This window comes from Pseudophryne corroboree, chromosome 4, assembly GCF_028390025.1.
Source record: "Pseudophryne corroboree isolate aPseCor3 chromosome 4, aPseCor3.hap2, whole genome shotgun sequence".
In the NCBI taxonomy this organism is placed as follows: Eukaryota; Metazoa; Chordata; class Amphibia; order Anura; family Myobatrachidae; genus Pseudophryne; species Pseudophryne corroboree.
The window spans coordinates 707,969,036-707,995,303 of NC_086447.1; the positions used below are offsets into that span (position 1 = coordinate 707,969,036).

At 44.5% G+C, this 26,268-nt stretch overlaps 1 protein-coding gene across 1 annotated transcript in view; it reads right to left on the bottom strand.

The window, feature by feature from the left end:
- Positions 1 to 26,268, bottom strand: part of LOC134910984 (proton-coupled folate transporter-like) — a 668,553-nt gene that overhangs the window by 298,270 nt on the left and 344,015 nt on the right. Inside the window, exon 5 of the mRNA XM_063919378.1 lies at positions 5,208 to 5,305. Coding sequence (XP_063775448.1) covers positions 5,208 to 5,305 — 98 coding nt within the window. The remainder of the gene's footprint in view (positions 1 to 5,207; positions 5,306 to 26,268) is intronic.

Sequence of the window (26,268 nt, forward strand, 5' to 3'; positions counted from 1 at the left end):
TTATATCAGGATAGTTAAAATCTCCTAATACTAGGATATCCCCCATTCCCGCAGCTTTTTCAATTTTCTGCAAGAGTTGTTCCTCATCATGCACGTTAATATCTGGTTGCTTGTAGCATGTGTCAATGACTAAATTTGCTTCCGTGCCCCCACATGTGGTCTCAACCCTTTATTCTAAATTTTTTTATAGTCAAAGCTCTGGAGTAAAGTATATGGCAGGTGAGGCAATGCCTACCTTTTCCACACTTCTCTTATCAAAACTCACCAAATTTCCAGTGCCCCTATATTTTTCAGCACCCCTTTATTTTTACAGCACACAGAGCAGTGCCCCTTTATTTTTACAGCACACAGGACGTGGCCTCAGCGCCCCTTTATTTTTACAGCACACAGAACAGTGCCACTTTATTTTTACAGCACACAGGACAGGGTCACAGTGCCCCTTTATTTTTAATGCACACAGGACAGCACCCCTTTACAGCACAGGTCTGCAGAATCCCTGTACAGCACAGGACAACACAGGACAGCCACCTAGAACAGCACCCCTGTACAGCACAGGACAGCAGCGCCCCTAAGAGCTTAGGACACCGCAGGACAGTACCCCTGTACAGCACAGGACAGCAGCACCCCTAACAGCACAGGACACCAAAGGACAGCACCCCTGTACAGCACAGGACAGCACCCCGGAACAGCACCCCTGTACAGCAAAGGACAGCACTCCAGAAAAGCACCCCAGGACAACAGCACCCCTCTACGCCACAACCCACAGAGAGACAGAGGTCTGTCTCCCTTATTCTCCAAGTCCGGAGTGAAAATGGTGGCAAAATACGGCTCCTTATAAGAAATCCAAAACCTGCGAGAATCCGACAGCAGAAAGATGATATTTTGCCTTGATCTGGGATCAGAGTCCGGCGGGAAGTACTGAGCCGGTCTCTGATCTGGACTTGGATTGTGAAGTCTGGGGGGGATCGACCACTGAGATCCGAACATGCTCATCCCTACTGAACACTACTATTTTTCACTAGCCAGCGCTAGACTATACCAGCCAGGGCTTGCAACAATGTATAAAGGAAATAAGCAGCATGAGGATCATCAGCCATAAGGTTAACCAGCCCTACACTTGTCAGCCCAGTGCTGGAATTCCTATGATAGTATTGGTACTACCCCAAACATCCCACCACCTTTCTAAGGACAACCATGGTTGTATTTTGTCTATTAGTGTTAAAGTTCATCAGAAATGTTAGATGCTAGGAGGGAAGGATGGTATTGTAAACAGGCAGTGTGGTTGGGAAATTAGAATGTCAACATGTCAGTTAGGTACTTTATCTCTTTCCATATATTTCCACTCTAAGGCTTAGTGCATAACCCCTATTGTTAGATAAGGCACTGAATTTGTAGGAAATTGGTATCCTTTTGCATTCTATTCATAATATATTTTTTATGTTTTAAAAGAATCCAACCACCTCTGTTGACGGATTTATTTTTCAATTACATCATGGGCCAGTATTTACTAAGAATCCGAGTTTGTCCGATTTGTGGTTTTTTTCTCTAAGTCCCAATCCGGGAATTCACTAAGCACCAATCTCGGCAGTGTTTGGACTATTCGTAATGATTTGAATGACAACGTTCAGAAATACGAATGAATAGACCATCGGTCAAACGTGGCTGTTATTTCATAGAATACGGGCATTCACTATTCATTCGTATTTGGGTGTTTGTTTCTGAGTGCTCAAGTGCGGGTCTGTTTTTTTCCGATTCGTTAAAAAAAGCAGCAATAAAATAGACCTGCTTTTTCCAGTCGAGTTTGGATAACCATGCATGGATCAGTGAGATCTGTGCATGGTTATCTATGGGAAAGGGTCTGTTTAGTGTGAAATCTGAAAAAAAAATTGCGTGGGGTCCCCCCTCCTAAGCATAACCAGCCTCGGGCTCTTTGAGCTGGTCCTGGTTGAAAAAATATGGTAAAAAAATGACAGGGGTTCCCCAGCACCGGGCTCTGCGCCTGGTCCTGGTTCCAAAAATACGGGGGACAAAAAGCGTAGGGGTCCCCCGTATTTTTTAAACCAGCATCGGGCTACACTAGCTGGGGAGATAATGCCACAGCCGAGGGACACTTTGATATCGGTCCCTGCGGCCATGCCATTAAAACCCCAACTAGTCACCCCTGGCCGGGGTACCCTGGAGGAGTGGGGACCCCTTCAATCAAGGGGTCCCCCCCTCCAGCCACCCAAGGGCCAGGGTTGAAGCCCGAGGCTGTCCCCCCCATCCAAGGGCGGCGGATGGGGGGCTGGTAGCCTTGTGAGAAATTGTGAATATTGTTTTTAGTAGCAGTACTACAAGTCCCAGCAAGCCTCCCCCGCAAGCTGGTACTTGGAGAACCACAAGTACCAGCATGCGGTGGAAAACCGGGCCCGCTGGTACCTGTAGTACTACTACTAAAAAAATACCCCAATAAAAACAGGACACACACACCATGACAGTACAACTTTATTACATACATGCACACCAACTTACACACATACTTACCTATGTTCCCACGAGGCTCGGTCCTCTTCTCCATGTAGAATCCTAGGGGTACCTGTGAAAAAAATTATACTCACATAATCCAGTGTACCTTCTGTTCTTTGTATAATCCACGTACTTGTCAAAATAATAAAATGGAAACCCGACCACGCACTGAAAGGGGACCCATGTTTACACATGGGACCCCTTTCCCCAACTGCCAGGACCCCCCCTGACTCCTGTCAAAGAGGGTCCCTTCAGCCAATCAGGGAGCGCCACGTTGTGGCACTCTCCTGATTGGCTGTGTGCTCCTGTAGTGTCTGTCAGGCAGCACACGGCACAGATACAATGTAGCGCCTATGCGCTCCATTGTAGCCAATGGTGGGAAATTTGCGGTCAGTGGTTGACCGAAAGTAACCTCACCGCTGACCGCAAAGTTCCCACCATTGGCTACAATGGAGCGCATAGGCGCTACATTGTATCTGTGCCATGTGCTGCCTGACAAACACTACAGGAGCACACAGCCAATCAGGAGAGTGCCACGACGTGGCTCTCCCTGATTGGCTGAAGGGACCCTCTTTGACAGGAGTCAGGGGGGGTCCAGGCAGTCGGGGAAAGGGGTCCCATGTGTAAACATGGGACCCCTTTCAGTGCGTGGTCGGGTTTCTGATTTATTATTTTGCCAAGTACGTGGATTATACAAAGAACAGAAGGTACACTGGATTATGCAAATATAATTTTTTTCACAGGTACCCCTAGGATTCTACATGGAGAAGAGGACCGAGCCTCGTGGGAACATAGGTAAGTATGTGTGTATGTTGGTGTGCATGTATGTAATAAAGTTGTACTGTCACGGTGTGTGTGTCCTGTTTTTATTGGGGTATTTATTAGTAGTAGTACAACAGGTACCAGCGGGCCCAGTTTTCCACCGCATGCTGGTACTTGTGGTTCTCCAAGTACCAGCTTGCGGGGGAGGCTTGCTGGGACTTGTAGTACTGCTACTAAAACAATATTCACAATTTCTCACAAGGCTATCAGCCCCCCATCCGCCGACCTTGGATGGGGGGGACAGCCACGGGCTTCACCCCTGGCCCTTGGGTGGCTGGAGGGGGGGACCCCTTGATTGAAGGGGTCCCCACTCCTCCAGGGTACCCCGGCCAGGGGTGACTAGTTGGGGTTTTAATGGCACGGCCGCAGGGACCGATATCAAAGTGTCCCCCGGCTGTGGCATTATCTCCCCAGCTAGTGGAGCCCGGTGCTGGTTTCAAAAATACGGGGGGGACCCCTACGCTTTTTGTCCCCCGTATTTTTGGAACCAGGACCAGGCTCAGAGCCCGGTGCTGGTTGATTAAATATGGGGGAACCCCTGTCATTTCCCCCCCCCCATATTTTTTCAACCAGGACCGGCTCAAACAGCCCGAGGCTGGTTATGCTTAGGAGGGGGGACCCCACGCAATTTTTTTCAGATTTTTTAAGACTTTAATCAACTTTTTAAGGTACACAATGAAGCCCTGCATGGATCTCACAGATCCGGACAAGATTCCTTGTGTTTTGTGAGGCAGTGTTTTACTCATCACTCCCGTAAAACACTGCCTGATATTACGAATCACATCGACATCGGAAAAAACGATTGTGCAAAACTCGGCAGCTTAGTGAATAACCGTATCGGGATTCAAAAAGTTGCAGTAAAATGCACCCGATACCATTCGAGTTCAAACACCCTTAAAAACGGCAAAAACTCGAATATTAGTAAATAAACCCCATGGTGTGTCACATTATTGGGGAAGGGAACAAGGTTAATTGTGCCTACAATCTATCCCAATAGGGGTATCCCCACACTGATGCCTGGTGAACCCTCTTTGCTTGAAAGACGATTATAGGATGGAAAAACCACAAGAAAAGAGTTCTCCAGAATAGACTAATTTATAAAATTGTAACCTTAAAACTCAGCTAGAGGAGAAAAGAAACAAGTGAGGAGGTGTTATAGTACCTTGAACAAATACATCTTAAACATTCAAGACAGTATTTCTGTCAATGAAATATGAAACTAATACTTTGCATTTCATTAAATAAGGAATCATTTAGCACCATCCAAAGCAATGCAAAATAATGTTTTGTGCCACACTTGGGTACATGCTTAAAGTGTAGCTAAATAAATGTGCTACATGATTTGTGTGACCCTTACACACTTTATCTATAGTTCAAATGTTGTAAATTTCAGGTCAGAGCAATGAGGATCTTTCCATTTTGATTGCTCACCTGTTTAAAAATAAACATTGTTTCATCTGTGGCTGATCATAATATACTGTATAGGGCTTTGACCTATCTACCTTTCACCCAAGGCGGCCCACGCAAAAGGTGTCTCAGCTCACAAAACCCAAGTTAACAGCAATTGCAAGATGACAAGAAAAAACAAACAAACAAACCTGTATTAGTCAGTTGTAATCCCATCCATAAAGCTTTATAGCAGTAATTCAGAACTATGCTATTTTGTTTAGATCTTCCTTTTGTGATTGTAAAGTCATGGTGTGCCTCAGTGCAGTCTTTATAACCAGCAATAAGAGAGTGTTATTCATTATACATTTGACTCATGAGCTCATCTATGATGAGGTCACATAACATCTATTAGAAGTGATGTATGTACATATAATACACAATGCTTCAAGATTGTACGTGTATATTGAAAATAAAATACCTGTAATACTTACTGAAATTAACATTTTGGATCCTGTGTACCAACCATAGAGCTCGTTGTTAAAACTTCTTGGAGGGTAACTCACAAACATCAGTGAAATGGACTGCTCCCCTATGAAAAATTAGAAAATACTGTATATTTATTTTAAATTATTAAATTTGTGTTTGGTGAATTGAATATAAGAGGTGCAGATAAATAAAACATATAATCAACAGTGTCTGGTTATAGACTGCTTTATAAATTGTTTAATCTGTTCCCCGAAGTGTTCTGTGATCCTTTTGTGTAATATAGTAAATAAAAGTTTATTTTACTAGCAGCCAGCGATGTAGCTGTGAGCCTGTCAGTGACATGGGATGACATTCAGATTTCATAATAAATTAGAAAGCAAATAATATTACATTAGCAGTGACAAGTGATTAAATGCATGCTAGTAACTTTCGTACACATCACAGTGACATCTATGTCATATATTTAATCTAACTATTTATATAATATTTTTGCAGAAATTCAATCACTTCTCAAATGAAAATAAATGGAAATGTCTGGAAAGGAAATAGAAATAGAGGTTTAATATTGTGTTTCTTATGCAGCTGATAGCAACATTATAGTTTTTCAAATGGAATGTACAGTACCAGACTATTTATATGTGTCTACAGTACACATGCTGTTGATATAGTTATTAATCAATACCAACATTATCCATCTATACAAATTTAATGTCAGCAAAAGGAGTGAGAAGTCCCAGATTTACAGATTCATTCACTGTTGTTTGATTCATGCCCTTAACCTTTATATAACATCTACAAATAAAAAGTTACTTTTTTTTTTTTTTTTTACTTTTGGTCAATGGTATGTGTTTAAGTTGCTACAGTAGTAAATAATATTAAACAGTTACATGCCCAAAGTGTACACGGTACATACATAAAGCTTGTCAAATATCATAATACCTATAAGTATTAATATATATATCTATATATCTATATATATATATATATATATATATATGTATTATGTATATATATATATATATATATATATTGTGACAGGGATCACATACACGGGAACTCAGATGAACACTTTGTGTTTATTTTGAACAGCAGGTTATCATAGAGCAAGTTAAGTCCATATGCATTCGGTATTACAGGCAGTACCATACAGGCACACTCAGCATAGCAGACTCTTGATAGTCTCCAGTGGTCCCTAGTCTAACCCACACAACCCGGCCTATCACCTGGACACTAACTGCCATTAGGAGCAAGGTGACTCTGCCCTGGAAACCCTTATATCAGGAGATCCCAGGTGCTGCTGATCACACACCTGGGATTTTGCTACTGCTTCCAAAACCTGGTCTGGATCCTCCACATTACTTTCACATGGGAAAATGCTGTCTCTGCCACACTGTGTATAATTCTCTCTCTCTCTCTCTCTCTCTCTCTCGTCAGATGACCTGGCCTCCACAATCTCCCGACCTAAACCCAAATTGAGATGGTTTGGGATGAGTTGGACTGCAGAGTTTACAACACAATTCCATATATGGTCTTTCATAGTTTTGATTTTTACAGTATTAATCTACAATGTAGAAAATATTCAATTTAAATAAAAACCATTGAACTAAAAGGTGTGTCCAAACATTTGACTGGTACTGCATATATATATATATATATATATATATATATATACAAACAGAGAACCCAGCACTCACCAAAGTAAACTCACTTATCCTCAACAATTCAATAAATAAATGATGGGGGTTTAGTTGGTGGATTGGCCAATGCACGGAAGCCTGTATACCGATTCAAGGTACCCCACCTTCATACAGGTCCTACACTATCACAGAGTCTTAAAACCTGACTACCACACTGCTGCATCATCTGCCTGCTAGATGTAATGTGTACCTGCCACAGACTTTATGGCTTTTAAAAGGCACACTAGTCACCTATTGCACTGGCTCAAAGATGATTGCTAAAAAACAGCTGAGACAGGTTCAGGATAATGAAGTCCACACAGGGGTGCATGAGAAAGCTAGTGGCCACGGTTAATAAGAGCTAACCATAGATTAACCCCTTCATATACACACAGAGTAAAAACCACAGCACTCACCGGGCTATAGAGCGATGTGGTCATGGGCTACATGCACCCCGCCCTGTGAGTGGTAAGTACAGCTGTGTACCCCGCTTCTGTGGTGGAGAGTGCAGTGTTACATGCACCCCACCCTGTGAGTGGTAAGTGCATAGCTGTGCCCCGCTTCTGGTGCGGTGAGTGCTGTGGTTTTTACTCTGTGTGTATATGAAGGGGTTAATCTATGGTTAGCTCTTATTAACCGTGGCCACTAGCTTTCTCATGCACCCCTGTGTGGACTTCATTATCCTGAACCTGTCTCAGCTGTTTTTTAGCAATCATCTTTGAGCCAGTGCAATAGGTGACTAGTGTGCCTTTTAAAAGCCATAAAGTCTGTGGCAGGTACACATTACATCTAGCAGGCAGATGATGCAGCAGTGTGGTAGTCAGGTTTTAAGACTCTGTGATAGTGTAGGACCTGTATGAAGGTGGGGTACCTTGAATCGGTATACAGGCTTCCGTGCATTGGCCAATCCACCAACTAAACCCCCATCATTTATTTATTGAATTGTTGAGGATAAGTGAGTTTACTTTGGTGAGTGCTGGGTTCTCTGTTTGTATTTATTAGAGCGATGTGGTCATGGGCTACATGCACCCCGCCCTGTGAGTGGTAAGTACAGCTGTGTACCCCGCTTCTGTGGTGGAGAGTGCAGTGTTACATGCACCCCACCCTGTGAGTGGTAAGTGCATAGCTGTGCCCCGCTTCTGGTGCGGTGAGTGCTGTGGTTTTTACTCTGTGTGTATATATATATATATATATATATATATATATGTACCAGAAGATTGAGCTGCACTCACAGACTTGTAACAAAGCATAAATCCCCGGCGAAGACAAAGAGTCAGACAACCGTGGTACTGTTCCGTTTCATGTCTATTTACAACATTTTGTCAAGGATAAACAAGACATACAGATACAACTATCTTAAATAGACACTCACCCAAACAAGTGTGCTCGTTGCCGTCCCGCTCCGTGCCGCGGCGCCATGACGTCATTCTCCCGCGACTCGCGCTGACGTGCCGGCCCACGGCAACGGAAGCGAGCGGCTACAGTGTACTCATCACCATAGAGACGTGTAAACAAAAAACACTAAAAGCATAACAAGCATAGTCCGTCAGCTGCAGGCCAATCCGAGGGGCATAACACTGATTGAATGAATCTGTACCACTAAAGACAAATAGTTAGCTGATACTATTGGCTAATATGCACATATTAAGATTAAATAAAACAGTTAAATGAACAATGATCATTGAGCCCTAGCGGATGAAGAGTTTGCAGTTTGTCAATCCACATAGCCTCTTTTTGAAGCAAAAGGCGTCCCCTATCTCCCCCTCTATTACTGAGGGGTACATGGTCAATCATCTTGTATTTTAAACTGGCCAGGTTATGTCTGAAGTTCTTAAAGTGTAGGGGACGCCTTTTGCTTCAAAAAGAGTCGCGGGAGAATGACGTCATGGCGCCGCGGCACGGAGCGGGACGGCAACGAGCACACTTGTTTGGGTGAGTGTCTATTTAAGATAGTTGTATCTGTATGTCTTGTTTATCCTTGACAAAATGTCGTAAATAGACATGAAACGTTGGAACAGTACCCTGGTTGTCTGACTCTTTGTCTTCGCCGGGGATTTATGCTTTGTTACAAGTCTGTGAGTGCAGCTCAATCTTCTGGTACATGCAAATTCCCACAGAACTGCACCACAGTAGCTGTGTGATCTATTTGGAGTGCCAGACATTCTTTTAGTTTATATATATATATATATATATATATATATATATATATATATATATATATATTACAGTAAAAAAAACTTTTTTTTTAAAAAGACTGGCGTTTCCATTTTTCAATCAGCATCTTAATGCTCTAATAGCCAATATTCTAGATATAAACCCCCACGTCTGTTTCAGGCACTCAAAGTGACAACTGATCTTTCCTCTCAGAAATAAAAAATTCAAGATAACCCCACACTGCATTATGTACTGTATATAACTCCTTACTGAGGGAGTTTCTGACATCTCCAAACTGCCGCTGCTGCTGAGTATAATACTTCTAATGCTGAATGAAGGCATATGAGTATTAAATTGAAAAATTATTGCTGTGTGTAGGAGTCAATAAAGGCATAAAACTTGTGGTGTACGTGTCTTGTCTTTATCTTAATGTTCTCTTTGCAGGCAGAGAACAGGTTCAAGCAGGTCTTTAATGTCTGGGCATGTTGGCACCTCTGATTTCAAAAGTGCCATCTTGCCGGGTCAAATCTTGCTGGGGCTTAAAGGCCCCCTGTAACAAATAATATTTTTGACTATTTATAAACCATTAACCTTGCACCCATCACCCAAGGGTGTGAGGAATAGCCTGCTGGTTGTCCCATGGAAGGGAGAACCCATTTTGTTTTTGGGTCTCAACTTTGTAAGGAATTTTAGCCCTGGGCTGACCAGTTTGTGGAACATTATGGCAGGAAGACCGCACACAGCGTTACCCCTTTACTGGTTCAGCCTATTATTGTTTTTTATAAAATAACATAATTCCCCCCTCCCCTCTGACCTACGCATATGGGCGCTCTTCACACTATCATAAGGGGCTACGCCCCATAACCTTTGCACGCCCTTGTGGCATGCAATATTTGTATTATATGGAGTATTACCTCCAATCATAATTGTGTGAGTGGTTAAATATTGCACGGACAAAGGGCCTGTGATGGTTAAGGAGTTGTAGCCCCTTGCAACGACGTGAACAGTGCATGCAGGGCCTGATGAATCACCTAGTAGGTGCTGTGGTTGTGGGAGTGGCGGGTGTGGGGGAGACGCAGATGGGGGAGGGGTCTTGGAGTGGCGGAGGGGCTGGTGCAGTGGTGCCATGGGTTGGGGAGGAATGGGTGCTGCGGGTGGGGGTCTGGAGCCTCCACGGGTGCGGGGGTGCCGTGGGTGGGGGAGGGGCGGGTGTGGGAGGGGAAGGTGCTGGGGTGCTGCGGGTGGGGGTCCGGAGCCACCACGGGTGGTAGATGGGGGTGTGGGGGTGCCACAGATGGGGCCCGAAGGTACTGTGAGTGGGGGAGGGGCGGGTAATGCTTCTCCTCCTGGAAGCAGCTAAGCTGCTGTCGTCCCTTTGGCAGTGGCTCTCCCGGAGACTCTCACAGCAGTCAAGCAGCCAGTCACTATTGTTAGCGCCGGTGTCTCAACGCGCCGCATTACATGGAGGAAGATGCACTCAATAAACTACAGCTCCCAGGAGGCCTTAGCGCCGGAATGCTTTGGCGTTAAGGGCTGCTGGGAGCTGTAGTTTACTTAGTACATCTACTTCCCTGTAATGCAGCTCGTTGGGACACATGCGCTAACAATATTGACTGGCTGGCAGAACTGACTGGCTGAATCAATGTAAAAGGTGAGAGTGCTGTGCAGTGTCAGTGACAATGCACACCCACTGCACTGCACAGCACTGTCACCTTTTACATTGATTCACCGTCCAGACATTCTCCACAATATCACCCACTCTATCCATTACATTAGCCATCTTGGGGCTTCCAGGCCGGCAGCCCAGGTGCTGTGTTGTGGAGTCAGGGCCTCTGGGGATCTGAGCGCGGCTGTGGCAGGGAGGCACTTCTGTGACATCAACAGCAGAGGAGGCTCCAGGGCTCAGAAAGTATGCGGTGCAGGGAAGGCTATGAAAGCCTTCCGCTGCGCCGCTTTCATACATATCTATGCCGATATCCGCAGCAGCTTTTGTTCCACGGCTAGGGAGTGGGGATTGTTCATGATGGTGGAGACAGGCGGACTGGCAGCAGGACATAAGGGGTCATTCCGACCCGTTCACACGCTGCTGTTTTTCATAGTGGTGAGAATGGGTCGGTTCTGCGCATGCACATGCGCTGTTGCCCAGCGACAGCCGTTGCTGTGCAACGACAAGAATAACGAAGAAAGCGATCACTGCCGTGATGGCAAGAAGATTGACAGGAGGAACGCATTCCTGGGGCGTCAACTAACAGTTTTCTGGGAGTGGTGCAGCAAACGCAGGCGTGTCCAGGCGTTTGCAGGGCGGGTGTCTGACATCAATTCCGGGACCTGACAGGCTGACATCGCAGTGGGTAAGTAACTCCAGAGCTACTCAGAAACTTCACAAAATGTTTTTGCATAGCTTGGCTGCACCAGGGTTCACAGCCTTGCTATATCAAAAAACCCTCTCCCATAGGCGGCGTCTAGTTGATTGCGCGGGCAGCAAAAAGTTGCTACGTGTGATCAACTCAAAATGACCCCCATAGGACGCTGCAGTAAAAGGATTTTTCCCTATCTACAGCGCAGAGACTTGCTGCAGATGCAGTGCCTTTTTTTATGGTCAGTACCGATTTTTGGCTCTCCAAACTACCATTGAAAGTATAGGAAAAGGGGCGTGGCCACGCCTCTGTACCCGTGGCCAAGCCCCCTTTTCGCATTTGTAGAGATTTTTGGTCCTCATTCCGAGTTGATCACTCGCTAGCTGTTTTTAGCAGCAGTGCAAACGCATAGTCGCCGCCCACAGGGGAGTGTTTTTTTGCTTTGCAAGTGTGCGAACGCTTGTGCAGCCGAGCCCTACAAAAACATTTTGTGCAGTTTCAGAGTAGGTCTGATCTTACTCAGCCCTTGTGATCACTTCAGTCTTTTTGGTGCCGAAATTGACGTCACACACCCGCCCTCCAAACGCCTGGACACGCCTGCGTTTTTCCAACCACTCCCAGAAAACGGTCAGTTGACACCCATAAACTCCTTCTTCCTGTCAATCTCTTTGCGATCGGCTGTGCGTATGGATTCCTCGTTACATCAGATGCTCAGATACGATCCGAATTGTACCCGTACGACGCGTATGCGCATTGCGGTGCATACGCATGCGCAGTAGAGACCTGATCACAGCACAGTGAAAATCGGTAGCGTGCGATCAACTCAGAATAACCCCCTTTATGTGTAACTTGTTGGAGGGTATGTTGCTGCAGATGCTGTGGGCCTCTTTCGGGGTGTGGACCTGAAGCTGCAGCTCCATCAGCCCCATTGTTAATCCTGCTCTGTGAACACACAGCAGCCAAAGGGCAGAACCTCCCATTGGATGTAACCTGTGTTGGAGGGCATTTCTCATCCAATCAGCTGTGGGCTGGGTGTAATAGACCTGCTGCTAACCCAATGAGAGGTCCTATCCACGCACAGTGTTATCCACACAGTCACAGAGTGAAAGATCTGGGCAATTATATAGGAGATTATATATATATATATATATATATATATATATATACACACACACACACACATAGACACACACACACACATATATATATATATGTATATATAAAATGATCCTGCGTTAACTGAAAAAAGTACCAACTGCACATAAATTAATAATAATAAAAGGATAAATAATGCATTGTATTATATAATGACATTGATACCATAAAGCAAAAATAATTGAATACTTTTAAAAACTAATGCATGCAGCTCTTGAATGATAAAATCAGCAGCCCTTTGGTGATGAAGATCAGGGGATTATTATGGGAGAGTGGATTGCAGGGTCCCTATTCTTTATAACCCTGAAGAAAGCCACTGGGGGTTGCATCACACTCAGGGCCAGATTAACAATGGGGCGGATGGAGCTCCAGCTCCAGGCCTCCTCATAAAAAAAGGCCCATCATCATAACTAGCCACCAGCTGGCCACATGTTCGGCCATAAATCATAACTATTAAGATTGCATTTCTATATTTAAATTATGCAATTTTATATATTTACACATATTAAGGGAGACATTGGACCTGATAGTGTAGGGGATGTACACACCCACATGGATCTCACCACACCCACACAACACTGATCACACCTCCCCATTTTTCACAATAGGCCTATGGATTTTTTCAGCTTCGGGAAATCAGCACCGTTTCACCTCTGGCTCCAACACTCCAGGAGTGTTGGAGAATGAGGTGAAACGGTGCTGATTTCCCGGAGGTACCTGTATATACATCTCACAAGCACTTCAGGGTAGCCTTCACTGGTCACCCCACTTATTCTGGTACGCACATTTGCCCCATAAATGTTGGTGGAACTGATTGCAGTGAAATTTTAGTTGTTTTTATGCATCAATAAAACTGTACTACACTATATATATCCCTCCATTCTTGTTCTTTTGAAGGAAAGAAGAGGAATAGTGATTTCTGAGGAAATCCTTTAAAGGAACTGAATATCTGCTATGGATCAATTGAGGAAGCAAGGTCTTTAAGGATTTGACTATTGACCCTGCATGATCTCAGTGTGTGCGCATATTTGCAATTTGTGACTATACTGATACTCCTTTGTCTGGGGAACGAACCATCAGCTTTACTTTAAAGCCAGTGAGTGGCACATCTTTCAGCTAGCACCCGCTCTACTAAGCTTATATGGGACTCTTCTGAAAACCAGGCATCAGTATATGAAGGAAAATAGCTATACTAGAGTACATACAGGGGTAGATATACTATAGCTGAACACATTGTGCAGCTACAGCTCTTCCTGCTTCGCCTCATTATCGAGGCAAAACAGGAAGGTACATTGACGAGATGTAAGAACATCTCATTTGCTGCAGCAGGGGAGTGAAAACCCACCCTCCTCCTTCCAGTTATCCCCGCTAGAGAGCACAGCACATCAGCTTAGTTCTGATTAGGATTTATTTTTTTACTAACAGTTTCTTATATAGAGAAGCAAATTCCATTGCATTTTACAGTTGGACACAGTGATATCATAAAACAAAACAATTGGAAACGACAGTGAAAAAACAAATCTGGGAAATAAAAGACCGTCATAGAGGAAGGAAGGCCCTGCTCACTAGATTACAATCTATATGGAAGTAGGCATTGATACACAAGGATGGATGTTATCTATTGCATAATGGGCCTAATTCAGACCCGATCGCTGCTGTGCATTTTCGCACAGCTGGTGATCGGGTCTGAACTGCGCATGCGTATGCACCGCAATGCACAGGCGCGTTGGTGTGCAGCGACAGGATGGTGCGAACAAAGCGATGGCATGGGTGATCGCAAGGTGACTCATAGGAAGAGGCCATTTGTTGGTGGCAACTGACCGTTTTACAGGAGTGTCCGGAAAAATGCAAGAGGATCCAGGCATTTGGAAGGAAGGTTTCATCACAGCGGCTGAGTAAGTCCTGGGCTGTGAAGAGACTGCACAAACTTTTGTTTGTGCAGCTCTGCACATGCGATCGCACATCTGCACAATGATTTCCCCCTCGCCTGTAGGCAGTGACTACCTGATCGCAGGGATGTAAAAAAATGTACCCTAGCGATCAGGTCTGAATTAGGCCCAATGTTCCACCAGATTGCAAAGTTTTGTGGTGGGCTGTATGATATGGTAACACAGAAATGTAGGCCTGGGGTTAGGAGGATGTGAAAGTGAATAATCATAAAATACTGTGTGTGAGGATATGTGTGGACCCTACAGTGGGGAAGTAATTGGATAGGAAAGTTTATGTAGGTTATGTGGGCAGTTCCAGAATTTGATAAGCTTGCCTGAAGAGGTGAGTTTTCAGGGAACGCTTGAAGGTTTTGAGACTATAAAATCTTATTGTGCACTGGACAGCATTCCACAGCGTGTCCCTGCTGAGGAGATAGGGCAAAGATACCTGAATCTGTCGATGCAACTGCCAGTGCTACTGACTGTTCATACTAGAGATGTGCACCGGAAATTTTCGGGTTTTGTGTTTTGGTTTTGGATTCGGTTCCGCAGCCGTGTTTTGGATTCGGACGCGTTTTGGCAAAACCGCCCTGAAATTTTTTTGTCGGATTCGGGTGTGTTTTGGATTCGGGTGTTTTTTTTCAAAAAACCCTCAAAAACAGCTTACATCATAGAATTTGGGGGTAATTTTGATCCCATAGTATTATTAACCTCAATAACCATAATTTCTACTCATTTCCAGTCTATTCTGAACACCTCACACTTCACAATATTATTTTTAGTCCTAAAATTTGCACCGAGGTCGCTGGATGACTAAGCTAAGCGACCCAAGTGGGCGGCACAAACACCTGGCCTATCTAGGAGTGGCACTGCAGTGTCAGACAGGATGGCACTTAAAAAAATTGTCCCCAAACATCACATGATGCAACGATAAATAAAATAAAAAAGTGGTGCAAGATGGAATTGTCCATTGGCCCTCCCACCCACCCTTATGTTGTATAAACAGGACATGCACACTTTAACAAACCTATCATTTCAGCCACAGGGTCTGCCACACAACTGTGGCTGAAATGACTGGTTGATTTGGGCCCCCACCAAAAAAGAAGCAATCAATCTCTCCTTGCGCAAACTGGCTCTACAGAGGCAAGATGTCCACCTCATCATCATCCTCCGATTCCTCACCCCTTTTCACTGTGTACATCCCCCTCCTCACAGAGTATTAATTTGTCCCCGCTGGAATCCACCATCTTAGGTCCCTGTGTACTTTCTGGAGGCAATTGATGGTGAATGTCTCCACGGAGGAATTGATTATAATTTATTTTGATGAACATCATCTTCTCCACATTTTCTGGAAGTAACTTTGTACGCCGATCGCTGACAAGGTGACCGGCAGCACTAAACACTCTTTCGGAGTACACACTGGAGGGGGGGCAACTTGGGTAAAATAAAGCCAGTTTGTGCAAAGGCCTCCAAATTCCCTCTTTTTCCTGCCAGTATACGTACGGACGTCTGGCGTGCCTACTTGGATGTGGTCACTCATATAATCCTCCGCCATTCTTTCAATGGTGACAGAATCATATGCAGTGACAGTAGACGACATGTCAGTAATCGTTGGCAGGTCCTTCAGTCCGGACCAGATGTCAGCACTCGCTCCAGACTGCCCTGCATCACTGCCAGCGAGTGGACTCGGAATTCTTAGCATTTTCCTCGCAGCCCCAGTTGCGGGAGAATGTGAAGGAGGAGCTGTTGACGGGTCACGTTCTGCTTGAGTTGACAAGTGTCTCACCAGCAGGTCTTTGAACATCTGCAGACTTGTTTCTGCCAGAAAGAGAGATAAAACGTAGGCTTTAAACCTAGGATCAAGCACGGTGGCCAAAATGTAGTGCTCCGATTTCAACAGATTGATCACCCGTGAATCCTGGTTAAGCGAATTAAGGGCTCCATCCACAAGTCCCACATGCCTAGCGAAATCGCTCCATTTTAGTTCCTCCTTCAATCTCTCCAGCTGCTTCTGCAAAAGCTTGATGAGGGGAATGACCTGACTCAGGCTGGCAGTGTCTGAACTGACTTCACGTGTGGCAAGTTCAAAGGGTTGCAGAACCTTGCACAACGTTGAGATCATTCTCCACTGTGCTTGAGTCAGGTGAATTCCCCCTCCTTTGCCTATATCGTAGGCAGATGTATAGGCTTGAATGGCCTTTTGCTGCTACATCATCCTCTGAAGCATATAGAGGGTTGAATTCTACATCGTTACCACCTCTTGCTTCAGATGATGGTGGGGCAGGTTCAGGAGTGTTTGCTGGTGCTCCAGTCTTCGGCACGCGGTGGCTGAATGCCGAAAGTGGCCCGCAATTCTTCGGGACACCCACAGCATCTCTTGCACACCCCTGTCATTTTTTTTAAAAAATTCTGCACCACCAAATTCAATGTATGTGCAAAACATGGGACGTGCCTAGGAACGAGTTGGCATTTGCGAGATGCTGCTACTGGTGCCGCCGCTGCTGTTCTTGCTGCGGGAGGCAATACATCTACCCAGTGGGCTGTCACAGTCATATAGTCCTGAGTCTGCCCTGCTCCACTTGTCCACATGTCCGTGGTTAAGTGGACATTGGGTACAACTGCATTTTTTAGGACACTGGTGACTCTTTTTCTGACGTCTGTGTACATTCTCGGTATCGCCTGCCTAGAGAAGTGGAACCAAGATGGTATTTGGTACCGGGACATACTAGCTCAAGAAATTCTCTAATTCCCTGTGAATTAATGGTGGATACCGGACACACGTTTAACACCAACACAGCAGCCAAGGCCTGAGTTATCCGCTTTGCAGCAGGATGACTGCTGTGATATTTCATCTTCCTTGCAAAGGACTGTTAGACAGTCAATTGCTTACTGGAAGTAGTACAAGTGGTCTTCCGACTTCCTCTCTGGGACGACAATCGACTCCCAGCAGCCACAGCAGCAGCGTCAGCAGCAGTAGGTGTTACACTCAAAGATCCATCGGAGGAATCCCAGTTAGGAGAGGTCTCGTCAGACTTGCCAGTGACATGGCCTGCAGGACTATTGGCGTTCCTGTCTAAGGAGGAAATTGACACTGAGGGAGTTGGTGGTATGGTTTGCAGGAGCTTGGGTACAAGAGGAAGGGATTTAGTTGTCAGTGGACTGCTTCCACTGTTACCCAAAATTTTGGAAATTGTCAATGACTCCTGATGAATGCGCTCCAGGTGACGTATAAGGGAGAATGTTCCTAGGTGGTTAACGTCCTTACCCCTACTTATTACAGCTTGACAAAGGCAACACACAGCTCAACACCTGTTGTCTGCATTTCTGTTAAAATAATTCCACACCGAAGAGGTGATTTTTTTTGTTATTTGACCAGGTATGTCAATGGCCATATTCGTCCCACGGACAACAGGTGTCTCCCCGGGTGCCTGACTTAAACAAACCACCTCACCATCAGAATCCTCCTTGTCAATTTCCTCCTCAGTGCCAGCAACACCCACATCCTCATCCTGGTGTACTTCAACAGTGACATCTTCAATTTGATTATCAGGAACTGGACTGTGGGTGCTCCTTCCAGTGCTTGCAGAGGGCATGCAAACGGTGGAAGGCGCCACCTCTTCCCGTCCAGTGTTGGGAAGGTCAGGCATCGCAACCAACATAATTGGACTCTCCTTGGGGATTTGTGATTTAGAAGAACGCACAGTTCTTTGATGTGCTTTTGCCAGCTTAAGTCTTTTCATTTTTGTAGCGGGAGGATGAGTGCTTCCATCCTCATGTGAAGCTGAACCACTAGCCATGAACATAGGCCAGGGCCTCAGCCGTTCCTTGCCACTCCATGTCGTAAATGGCATATTGGCAAGTTTACGCTTCTCCTCAGACGCTTTTAATTTAGATTTTTGAGTCATTTTACTGAACTTTTGTTTTTTGGATTTTACATGCTCTCTACAATGACATTGGGCATTGGCCTTGGCAGACGACGTTGATGGCATTTCATCATCTCAGCCATAACTAGTGGCAGCAGCTTCAGCACGAGGTGGAAGTGGATCTTGATCTTTCCCTATTTTACCCTCCACATTTTTGCTCTCCATTTTTTAATGTGTGAAATTATATGCCAGAAATATATCAATAGCAATGGCCTACTGTACTGTCTGTACTACTACTGCTGGTCACCAAAATGCTGCACTATCCTACTATATACTGCTCACAATAATGCTGCACAGATATGGATAGTATACTTGACACAGAGCTGCAAGATACAGCAATGGCCTACTGTACTATATGTATACTTCTGGTCACGAAAATGCTGCACTGTCCTACTATATACTGCTCACAATAATGCAGCACAGATATGGATAGTATACTTGACACAGAGCTGCAAGATACAGTAATGGCCTACTGTACTGTACTATGGCCCTCATTCCGAGTTGTTCGCTCGGTATTTTTCATCGCATCGCAGTGAAAATCCGCTTAGTACGCATGCGCAATGTTCGCACTGCGACTGCGCCAAGTAACTTTACTATGAAGAAAGTATTTTTACTCACGGCTTTTTCTTCGCTCCGGCGATCGTAATGTGATTGACAGGAAATGGGTGTTACTGGGCGGATACACGGCGTTTCAGGGGCGTGTGGCTGAAAACGCTACCGTTTCCGGAAAAAACGCAGGAGTGGCCGGGGAAACGGTGGGAGTGCCTGGGCGAACGCTGGGTGTGTTTGTGACGTCAACCAGGAACGACAAGCACTGAAATGATCGCACAGGCAGAGTAAGTCTGGAGCTACTCTGAAACTGCTAACTCGTTTGTAATCGCAATATTGCGCGTACGTCGGTCGCAATTTTAAGAAGCTAAGATTCACTCCCAGTAGGCGGCGGCTTAGCGTGTGTAACTCTGCTACATTCGCCTTGCGAGCGAACAACTCGGAATGAGGGCCTATATGTATACTGCTGGTCACTAAAATGCTGCACTGTCCTACTATATACTGCACACAATAATGCAGCACAGATATTGATAGTATACTTGACACAGAGCTGCAAGATACAGCAATGGCCTACTGTACTGTACTATATGTATACTGCGGGTCACCAAAATGCTGCACTGTCCTACTATATACTGCTCACAATAATGCAGCACAGATATGGATAGTATACTTGACACAGAGCTGCAAGATACAGCAATTGCCTACTGTTTTGTACTATATGTATACTGCTGGTCACCAAAATGCTGCACTGTTCTACTATATACTGCTCACAATAATGCAGCACAGATATGGATAGTATACTTGACACAGAGCTGCAAGATACAGCAATGGCCTACTGTACTGTACTATATGTATACTGCTGATCACCAAAATGCTGCACTGTCCTACTATATACTGCTCACAATAATGCAGCACAGATATGGATAGTATACTTGACACAGAGCTGCAAGATACAGCAATGGCCTACTGTCCTGTACTATATGTATACTGCTTGCCACCAAAATGATGCACTGTCCAACTACATACTGCTCACAATAATGCAGCACAGATATGGATAGTATACTTGACAGAGCTGCAAGATACAGCAATGGCTTACTGTACTGTACTATATGTTTACTGCTGGTCACCAAAATGCTGCACTGTCCTACTATATACTGCTCACAATAATGCAGCACAGATATGGATAGTATACTTGATACAGCAATGGCCTACTGTACTGTACTATATGTATACTGCTGTTCACCAAAATGCTGCACTGTCCTACTATATACTGCTCACAATAATGCAGCACAGATATGGATAGTATACGTGACACAGGGCTGCAAGATACAGCATTGGCCTACTGTACTGTACTATATGTACACTGCTGATCACCAAAATGCTGCACTGTCCTATTATATACTGCTCACAATAATGCAGCACAGATATGGATAGTATACTTGACACAGAGCTGCAAGATACAGCAATGGTCTACTGTACTGTACTACTATAATTATATTATATACTGGTGGTCCCCACAATGCAGCACACTGAGCACAGATATTTGCAGCACACTGAGCACAGATATGGAGCGTTTTCAGGCAGAGAACATAGATATTTGCAGCACACTGAGCACAGATATTTGCAGCACACTGAGCACAGACATGGAGCTTATCAGGGAGAGAACGCAGCCACGTCCTCTCTGTTCAATCTCCAATGCACGAGTAAAAATTGTGGCGACATGCGGCTCTTTATATAGAATACGAATATCGCGAGAATCCGACAGCGGGATGATGACATTCGGGCGCGATGAAGTTCGGGGGGTTCGGATCTCGACGAACCGAACCCGCTCATCTCTAGTTCATACATTGCCCTGCATATCGGTGTGCTATTTTTAGATAGCAGCACAAATATAGACTGGGACGCATAGTGCCGCTGTCATGCAGCATGCAACCCCACTGTAATATATGAAGGAGAAGCGGTATCAGTGTACATAATGTGCATATCTCCCCCATATTGACTCTTCTTAAATGTACCCCACATGGAAGTATTCTTAATCAACGTGAACTACGTACGATAACTGCCACTACAGGGGAATTATAGGTGTATACTAACTGCCTCACTGAAACACCAGCCTGGGTACTGTATGGAATTGTGATTACAACTATAGATGAGGATTATGAATGACACATAATCTTAGAATTAGACACAGTATACTGGGTTGTCTTTTATCTATTTGATTACAGTATTTTATATAAAATTTATAAAAATACAATATTGTATCAAATTTAGCCTAGATACGTATAATTTGATGGCATGCATCCCCCCTTCCTTTTTAAACTCTCTATTTATTCAAAGAGAGTAAACAAAAGCAATACAGTTATAAATGCAACCAGTACTCTTATGCATTTTAGATAGATAGATAGATAGATAGATAGATAGATAGATAGATAGATAGATAGATAGATATAGGAGAGAAAGAAAAAAAACTTTTTAGTTAGAAAATAAGAGTGAAAGAAAGGTTAGAAGAAGCAGGGCGAGAAAGGGAGAAAAGAGTAAGAAAGAGATGGGGTCAATTTAAATGACTGAGGCAGATGAGTCGAAGGGGGTCTTTCCAAGTTGATCGCATGCTGCCGATCAGGTTACTACTGCGCATGCGTATGCACCGCAATGCGCACGCATGTCGTACGGGTACAAACAGCATCATTGCTGTGCAATGCTTCTAGCGACAAATCCATTCGCACGGGTAAGCGCAAGGAGATTGACAGAAAGAGGGCGTTCATGGGTGTTAACTGACCGTTTTCTGGGAGTGGTGGGGAAAATGCAGGCGTGTCCAGGCGTTTGCAGGGCAGGCGTCTGACATCAATTCCGGGACAGAACAGGCTGAAGTGATCGCAAGGGCTGAGTAAGTTCAGACCTACTCTGAAACTGCAAAAAATATTTTCATCCCATTCGGCTGCACATGTGATCGCACACTTGCAAAGTGAAAATACACTCCCCCGTGGGCAGCAACTATGTGTTTGCACGGCTGCAAAAAGTAGATAGTGAGCGATCAACTCGAAATGAGGGCGACGGCTTATAAGGTTCTCAATGTCTGAAAGGTTTCAGCCAAGCAAAACAGCCTTTATACAGGGTGACTAGTCATGGTAAGTAGCCAAGGGCTCCACACAAGCTCAAATTTATGGGAACAGTCATAATGATAATAAGTGATCTTCTCCATATTTGCAATTAACCAAATATAATTATTCAGTGTAGAAACAGTAGGAGTAGTAGGAGATTTCCAATTTCTTGCAATTAAAGATATTGGGGTATATGCAATTCCGGGCGAATTGCGACTTTTTTTCGCCCGTTTTCAAATTCGACACAATTTGACCGTCAAATTCCGGCCAGCGGGTGCCGGAATTCGACATATTTAATAAAAAACGGATTCGACAGTCCCGCTGTCGAAAAACGGACCAATTGACGGATAAGTGCGTCCTGGATTCGACTTTTAAAACGGCACAAAAATGGTTAAAAAACCCTAAAATAAATTGCGTGGGGTCCCTCCTCCTAAGCATAACCAGCCTCGGGCTCTTTGAGCCGGTCCTGGTTGTAAAAATACAGGGGGAAAATTGACTGGGGATCTCTGCGTCCGGTCCTGGTGCAAAAATACAGGGGACAAAAAGCGTAGGGGTCCCCCGTATTTTTAACACCAGCATCGGGCTACACTAGCTGGAGAGATAATGCCACAGCCGGGGGACACTTTTATACCGGTCCCTGCGGCCGTGGCATTAAATCCCCAACTAGTCACCCCTGGCCGGGGTCCCCCTGAGGAGTGGGGACCCCTTAAATCAAGGGGTACCCCCCAGCCACCCAAGGGCCAGGGGTGAAGCCCGAGGCTGTCCCCCCCATCCAACGGCTGCGGATGGGGGGCTGATAGCCTTAGCCTTGTGTAAATAAAAGAATATTGTTTTTTGCAGAAGAAATACAAGTCCCAGCAAGTCTCCCCCGCAAGCTGGTACTTGGAGAACCACAAGTACCAGCATGCGGGGGAAAACGGGCCCGCTGGTACCTGTAGTTCTTCTGCAAAAAAAATACCCAAATAAAAACAGGACACGCACACCGTGTAAGTATGTGTGTGTCGACATGTATGTAATAAAGTTTTACTTTCACGGTGTGCGTGTCCTGTTTTTCTTTGGGTATTTTTTTTGCAGAAGAACTACAGGTACCAGCAGGCCCGTTTTCCCCCTGCATGCTGGTACTTCTGGTTCTCCAAGTACCAGCTTGCGGGGGAGGCTTGCTGGGACTTGTAGTTCTTCTGCAAAAAAAATATTCTTTTATTTTACACAAGGCTATCAGCCCCCCATCCGCAGCCCTTGGATGGGGGGACAGCCTTGGGCTTCACCCCTGGCCCTTGGGTGGCTGGAGGGGGGACCCCTTGATTTAAGGGGTTCCCACTCCTCCAGGGTACCCCGGCCAGGGGTGACTAGTTGGGTATTTAATGCCACGGCCGCAGGGACCGGTATAAAAGTGTCCCCCGGCTGTTTCATTATCTCTCCAGCTAGTGGAGCCTGGTGCTGGTGTTGAAAATATGGGGGCCCCTACGCTTTTTGTCCCCCGTATTTTTTCCACCAGGACCGGACGCAGAGCCCGGTGCTGGTTCTAAAAATACGGGGGATCCCCAGTCAATTTCCCCCCCGTATTTTTACAACCAGGACTGGCTCAAAGAGCCCGAGGCTGGATATGCTTAGGAGGGGGGACCCCACGCATTTTTTTCTGAATTTTAACCCATTCCCACCCCTTCCCACTGAAAACCATGCTCTCTCAATTTTAGTCAGTTAAAAAATTTTTTATTATTTTCAAAAATATATAAATAATAGTTGTAAATCCTAATAGACAAACCAAGTACCTAATCCCTTCTAATATAAATAGATATGCTATTAGCAATATAAAAAAACACTAAAAAAGTTTTTACATTTTTTTTATTAGATTCCGCCAGCAGAGGCGGAATGAAATTGACGAAATATCTGTCGAAAAGCACTGTTGTCGAATCGACATTCTTCAATTGAATATACTTTTGTCGAAAAGCCGCATTTTTACCATAGTAGACATGTCGAATTTGTGAACTGTCGAATTTCAAAAAGTCGAATCTGAAAAGTCCGTATTTTTGTCGAAAAGTACTGTATTGCATTGTCGAATATTTTTTGTGTCGAAAATGCCCCGTTTTTCGACATTTGCGGCAATTCGACCACAATTGCATATACCCCTTAGCTGCAGCCAAAATATGGGAAAATTATTTATTTAGAGGGGAATCTAAGTCCTGGAAAGGGCAGGCCAAAAGGAACACCCACGGGTCCAGGGAGAGCGGGAGACCTGAAAGGAATTTCAATAAATCGAGAACTTTTTCCCAGAAAGGAACAGTGTGTGGACAGGACAGGTCCGCCAAATATGGAGGAGGGTTTCTCTCTATCCCAGTTTCGTCAACATACAGGGGTGGAGGAAGGGAACATTTTAGATAGTTTGTCAGGGGTATAATACCACCTGTAATATAGCTTATAGGAAGTTTCCTTGATAAGAGTGGAGATTGAGATTTTAGCTATCCCCTCCCTCACCTCCTCCTCCCGTTCATGGTGAACCAGCGGGACAGAGGTAACCTCAATTAACATTGAGTATATATAAGAGATCATTCCTCTGCATAGAGGATTCTTGACACAGACAGTCTCAAAAGGGGTTAGCTTTCTACAAGTTATAGGTTGGGGGAGGGACATAAGAAAGTGGCAAATCTTAAAATATTCAAAGAAAGGGGGAGCTAAAATTGAAAACTTACTTTTAATCTCATCTATAGATGCCCATGACTCCTGAAAACAGAAGTCAGATACCCAGTGAATCCCAGCTTTGTACCAGAGTGTAAACTGCTGGGGGAAACTCCCGGTGGGAAGGCCAGATTATAACATAGGGGGGTAAGGGGTGAGGGGAAGGTGGATAACTTGTATTTGATAGAAAAGATATCCCATAAGGAAAGGTGGAATTTAATAGAAGGGAGGAAATTAATCATAGAATTTTTATGGGTCTTGTCTAGTCCCCATAAAGAGGCCAGTGTGCGGATCCCTAGAGAGAGTGTTTCCAAATCTATCCAGGCAATAGATGCAGGAGGTGCGAAGGAAGCTACTACCTGACTCAAGTGGATAGCCAAATAAAACTTACCATAAGGAAAACCTCTCCCACCTCCTGATCTAGGAAGTTTGAGAATTTTAAGAGCTATCCTAGGAGGTTTGTCATTCCATACAAATCTTGAAAAAGAAGCTTGGATATCTAAGAATTTTTTCTGGTACTCTGACTGGCAGGGTTTGAAATAGATAGAGAAGTTGGGGCATCAAGGTCATTTTAATTGCTGTAATACTTCCCAGCCAATATATGATATAAGATTTCCACAATTTCAGATCGCATTTGAGTTTACACAGTAGACCAGGGAAGTTTTTTGTGTATAAGTAGTCATAATGGGAGGTAATATATACCCTAGATATTTAATCTTGTGCACCTGTGAATTGAATTGGTAAGAAGAGTGTAGTGAGAGCTCTAGTTCATTGGAAGTATGTAACAGCATGGCTTCTGATTTGGAAAAAATAATTTTTTATCCGGAAAGATTTCCGTACTCTTTTATAATATCATATAGGGCAGGGAGGGATGTTTGAGGGTGGCTGAGGGACAGTAGAACATCATCAGTGAACAGTGAGATTTTAAAATTTTGGGAGCCTACTCCCATCTCCCAGACCTTATCAGAAAGTCTAATCATGGCGGCAAATGGTTCAATGACCAAAGCAAACATCAGTGGTGAGAGTGGGCACCCTTGTCTTGTATCATCAGAAAGTGGAAAGGGAGCAGAAAAAATACTGTTAGTGAGGACTCTAGCTATCGGGGAAGAGTATATAGTCAAGACAGCCATTAAATACTCTGCAGTTATACCAAATGACTGCAAGGTCTGAAATAAAAAAAGACCACGAAATGCGGTCAAACGCCTTTTTAGCATCTATTGAAAGAAATAGAGAGGCAGTTTGCCTATTATTAAGTATCTGGATGACATCAATTGCTTTCCTAGTGTTGTTCCTGGCCTGACGTCCTGGTATAAAGCCTACCTGATCATTGTGTATCAGATCAGGTAGAACACTATTCAACTGAATAGCTAAGACCTTAGCATACAGTTTGACATCCAGATTCAATAAAGAAATTGGTCTATAACTGGCGCACTCCTGAGGGTCTTTCCCCTCTTTATGTATTACTATTATTTTAGCTTCAAGCGTTGTTTTAGAAAATGGGGAGCCATGCAAGACTGCATTAAACATTAATTTTAGGTGAAGGATCAGAATAG